At 51.1% G+C, this 5363-nt stretch overlaps 1 protein-coding gene across 1 annotated transcript; it reads left to right on the top strand.

Moving 5' to 3' along the window:
* Nucleotides 1-2466: 2466 nt before the first annotated feature.
* Nucleotides 2467-4841, top strand: BO79DRAFT_291647 (protoporphyrinogen/coproporphyrinogen oxidase). Its single transcript, XM_025689026.1, has 6 exons — nt 2467-2661; nt 2765-2834; nt 2906-2986; nt 3068-3418; nt 3471-3896; nt 3956-4841. Exons 1-6 carry the CDS (start codon nt 2579-2581, stop codon nt 4541-4543), a joined length of 1599 nt encoding a protein of 532 aa, XP_025533647.1. The 5' UTR covers nt 2467-2578; the 3' UTR covers nt 4544-4841.
* The last annotated feature ends 522 nt before the right edge of the window (nt 4842-5363 follow it).

Here is a 5363-nt window from a genome sequence, read left to right as displayed (position 1 = left end):
GGGGGGGGCCCAGTAGTCGCTGGTTGTTGCCCCTTTTCCGCTCGCTCTGGCTAGAGATAGGCTGTTCTGGTTATTACCATTATGGAGCCCCCCAGCGACTTTCCTTGGTAGGAAACGCCATCTACTCTCTTTTTGGCTCTTTGCCTATTTTTTATCTTCTCGTCTTCACCCCCTAATTTGAGACTTCTGGTTCAACAAATGGGCAATTACTCTCTACTGATTGAGAACACCTCTAGACTGTTACTGGATCGAATCCCGATTGTGTCCGATAAGAACGTAGAAGGGGGGAGGGGGGAAACAAAAGAAATGTTAATGGAGGGGAGGGACACATCAACACCGACTTGCGACAATCACTGTTGATCAAAATTAACGCCGGCTGGTTTGGTGCAGGATGCATTACGCAAGCAGCCCGCTAGGCCAAGCACTGTCTTACCCGCGTTCAGCGGCCACTTGCTCATAGCGCCGCCGCAAAGGTCCCTTGCGGGTGGGGAATGCGGCGATCTGATGGCTGAGGGGCCTGACGCCATCACCATGGTTCAATGGCGTTTAGAGCAAATGGTACGACGGAGCCGTCCTTAGGTTGCCCGTTCCCTCAGGGACTCTTTCCCAGACCCACGAGGGTCCGGATAGTTCTGTTGTATGGAGTCCCGTGCCGACGTGTACCATCCTTCGGGTCCTGGTCGACAATATGGATTGTTCGTGTTCTCGGTCTGGCCATGGTTACTATATGGTTCAATCAATAGCAGACAGATGTCCATGCAAAGTTCTGACCAGGATTCGCTGCTTGCGCGTCCGTCAGAAATAAGGGCATTGACAGGAGGGCCAAATTACGAAAGCCTCAGGGGGCGAAAATTGAAGCTTTTGTTAGTGTGTATTTGGTCCCTTAGTCCCTGAGTGGGTGACAACTCCATCTGCTTGCATCTCAAATCCCAGACAGGTTAAGCTGATAACCGTTGTGTGCGCTTCTGGAAAAAGATCCTCTCTGTCTTTCCATTTCAAGAAGGACAACGAGTGGAGCCGTTCAACTGTTGCCCGGCTCATGTGTTCCCTACTTATCTGCCCTGAAGTTGACAGACCGTCAAATAGGGGACGATCCATGTTGCCGATGTTCGCCATCGACGTCCTCCTGGACCAGTTAGGTCAGGTCCACGCCGCTGCGGAGTACTAGATACGCAGTAGGTAGTACCTTGCGCAGGAGGCAATCGACTGCCACTGGTCGTAGGGAGTGCCTGGTTGGCCGCTTAGCAGGGATGTGCGTACACAATGGATACACAGCTCATTTCTTATGACTTGCTTGCAGCTTTTGATGAAGGTGATCGGGCTATCTGTTGCACGGGATTGTTATACATACTACTACCCATGGTATTCCATTAGTGGTATATGTCTTTCCCGTGAGCTTGGACCTAGCCCCCTCTTCTGAGTGTGAAGTTTCGTATATATCCGAGGGTCCAGAAGATGAGATACCAGACGGCAGCAGTGATCTATCGAACGGAATTCATGATGCTCTCGTGGGGTACACAAGATCCATCGCCGAACTGCATTACCGTTCTTGGTAAACGGCAACCGTCGCTCCGCCAGCGGATGGAGCTCTACGGAGAAAAGCAGATGCTAGGACTCCGTAGGCCGTAGAAGCTAGAGACCCTTAAAACCAAGAATGAGCAACGCGCATGCATTCCACTAGACGATAGCCCCTGGCAGGCCGGTGCCTGCCGAGAAAACCCCAAGGATCCCGTATCACAGTGCTTGCAGGTGGATGAGCTTTGACGCCGGACTTGGGGGAGGTGGTGATGATGCTGCATTCAGATATAACGATAAGCAGTGCGACAACAAGGGCCAATCGTACGATCGGAATCAGCGGAATATTCTTTATTGCGGTAGTAGGCATCTGGCTGGACGCAGTCGGATACTATTCTTGAACATTTTGATGCGTTCATGGGGCTAGAAATGGCTATTTGCCTGCTGGGCTACGGAACGATTGCCTAGCTATGATCCAACGAAAAAGCAGCAAACGCGCAGATGGCGCAAGGAAAGGTGTATCAATGGTTGGCAACCCGGAATAATTCTTGGTTTATTTTATTTTTAATGATATTTTTATCTTCGTGTACTTTTTTTTTTACTTCTTTTAAAATTACCCAGAACGAATGAATGGTGAATTGCATGAATCGATCAGCCCCGACCCATGCGTCCTCCAGACCTTTAAGATGAGGGATGATTTGGATTGATTGGGGTTGGAAATTAGCTTTGTCCCCTTTGCCCCTTTTCCAAGGCTCCGCGACTGGGGCTTCGGCGACACGTATTGCTATTACTTATTAGTCGACTTTTTTTGGGGAAATCCGATAATCCGATTGCTTGATCTATTAGGGCCTAAACTTGAAACCGATTCCAAGCGCCCCCCACCGCTTGCTTGTCACGTTTCGCTTTCCCGACCGACCGCAGGACGGATACACCTATACCTTCCCGCCCATCTCCCCTTCTTGCTCCCTCCATCACCAACCTCTCTTCTCTCTCTCTCTTCCTCCCCTCTCATCTCTCTCCTTATAACTCTGCTGTCCCTGCAGCTTCACAAGGCTCGTTTTCTATGCTCAGCCTCGCCCGCAGGACTTTGAACCGTGTCCCCAGCTTTCAGGATATTCTACAAGGCAGGATGACCCACCCCGATATGTAAGGAGACCTTTCCCCCTCCCTCCAACGGCAAGCTTGCCTTCACTACAACAAGAAGCTCATTGGAACAATTGCTGACCGTTGTCTTTGTGCTTGACTTCAGCTCCGTCGACGTTCTCGTCATTGGTGCCGGCCCTACTGGTCTCGGTGCCGCGAAGCGTCTTAACCAGATTGTACGCATTGCGCGCCCCCTATCGTATACCTTCACTCGAATAAAGGCTAATTGGACAATTCGCGGGTGTAGGATGGCCCCTCTTGGTTGATCGTTGACAGCAACGAGACCCCCGGTGGTCTTGCTTCCACCGATGTGACCCCCGAAGGCTTCGTATGTTGATTCCCACTTTCCCCTCAATGGGCAGGCATTGCACTGGTCAAGCAAACAGCGACTGACTCGTGACAATCACAGCTCTTCGATGTTGGTGGTCACGTCATCTTCTCCCACTACAAGTACTTCGATGACTGCATCAACGAGGCTCTCCCCAAGGATGACGACTGGTACACCCACCAGCGTATCTCCTACGTTCGCTGCCAGGGCCAATGGGTTCCCTACCCCTTCCAGAACAACATCTCCATGCTTCCCAAGCATGAGCAGGTCCGCTGTATCGATGGCCTGATCGACGCTGCCCTCGAGGCTCGTGTCGCCAACACCAAGCCCCAGAACTTCGATGAGTGGATTGTTCGCCAGATGGGTGTCGGTATCGCCGACCTTTTCATGAGACCCTACAACTTCAAGGTTTGGGCTGTGCCTACGACCAAGGTAAGATACGATGGACCATCATGGCAAGTAACGGCGTGCTGATTCTCATTAGATGCAATGTGCCTGGTTGGGTGAGCGTGTTGCTGCCCCTAACGTCAAGGCTGTGACGACCAACGTTATCCTTAACAAGACCGCTGGTAACTGGGGTCCTAACGCTACTTTCCGTTTCCCCGCCCGTGGTGGTACCGGTGGTATCTGGATTGCCGTCGCCGACACTATCCCCAAGGAGAAGACTCGCTTCGGTGAGAAGGGCAAGGTCGTCAAGGTCAATGCCAACAACAAGACTGTCACCCTAGGTGATGGCACCACTGTCGGCTACAAGAAGCTCGTCTCCACCATGGCTGTCGACTTCCTCGCTGAGCAGATCGGCGACCAGGAGCTCGTTGGCCTCACCAAGCAGCTCTTCTACTCCTCCACTCACGTCATTGGTGTCGGTATCCGTGGTACCCGCCCCGAGAGAATCGGTGACAAGTGCTGGGTAAGTTGACCTCAGATGGAAACCATGAATGACTTTAAAACTAACATGCTCGTTACTAGCTCTACTTCCCCGAGGACAACTGCCCCTTCTACCGTGCCACCATCTTCTCCAACTACTCCCCCCACAACCAGCCCGAGGGCTCCAAGAAGCTTCCCACTCTGCAGCTTGCGGATGGCTCCAAGCCCCAGAGCACTGAGGCTCAGGAGGGTCCTTACTGGTCCATCATGTTGGAGGTTTCCGAGTCTTCGATGAAGCCTGTCAACCACGAGACTCTCCTGGCTGATTGCATCCAGGGTCTCGTCAACACCGAGATGCTGAAGCCCACCGATGAGATTGTCTCCACCTACCACCGCCGCTTCGACCACGGCTACCCCACCCCCTCCCTGGAGCGTGAGGGTGCTCTTACCCAGATCCTGCCCAGACTCCAGGAGAAGGACATCTGGACCCGTGGTCGCTTCGGTAGCTGGCGCTACGAGGTCGGTAACCAGGACCACTCTTTCATGCTCGGTGTTGAGGCTGTTGACAACATTGTCAACGGCGCTGTCGAGCTGACCCTCAACTACCCTGACTTCGTCAACGGTAGACAGAACACCGAGCGTCGGCTGGTTGACGGCGCCCAGGCTTTCGCCAAGAGCCAGGCGCAGTAAAGGGTTGAAATGTTAATAGAATTACACGGGTTTTTAATTTTTTTTTTTTCTTGAATGATTCCAGGGGGCAAAAGATTTGTTTAGAGATCTGATCACGATCAACGGGAGCCATATTTCGTCATTTTTTTACTTCTTGTCCTATCTATTTAACTTATTTTACCAATTTTCTTTTTGCTCTTTGGCTCATTGAAAGCGATGTATGGGAGATGTTCTTGGCATTTTTGTGATGCGTATCATCATCCACTTTTCCAGCCGTCTTTTGCTCCATCTACTAGACATGAATAGAAGTTACTTATCGAACGCGTGTCTTTCTGTTGGGGATTTAATTTGCTGATTTACGTATGCCGGGTACATGTCTCGCCGCGACCCCGTGGAGATCGAATCCAGCTTCATGACAGATGACACATGTATCACCCACCGAAGTGAGGCAATGTGTGCAGCACATCAGCCCATGCAGGGCGTTTCTATTTTCGCTCACTTCTGTCCCGATCAAGTATAGCAATGTGATATATAGCAGCATCGCAACAACTGAGTATGGAGTATGGAGTATGCTGAACGGAGTAGTATGGAATACATCAAACCCACACATATGGAGTCTTCTACTACAACTTCGTACTTATGTACACCACTCACCAAGAGAATAAATACTACTGCAGTGGTCCAATCGGTATTCCGTGTAAGACATACGTAGTGAAACATGGGATCTACCGTTAGCTATTAATCAATATCTGACATACTATCTATCTACCCTACCGTGTGATAACTCCATATTTTCCTCAGTAGTAACCCACATCCCCCAATCCACACAACCCACCCACCC

This window comes from Aspergillus costaricaensis (genome assembly GCF_003184835.1).
Source record: "Aspergillus costaricaensis CBS 115574 unplaced genomic scaffold BO79scaffold_83, whole genome shotgun sequence".
NCBI lineage: Eukaryota > Fungi > Ascomycota > Eurotiomycetes > Eurotiales > Aspergillaceae > Aspergillus > Aspergillus costaricensis.
The sequence above is the reverse complement of the archived record's forward strand: the minus strand, read 5'-3'. Positions and strand labels throughout refer to the sequence as shown.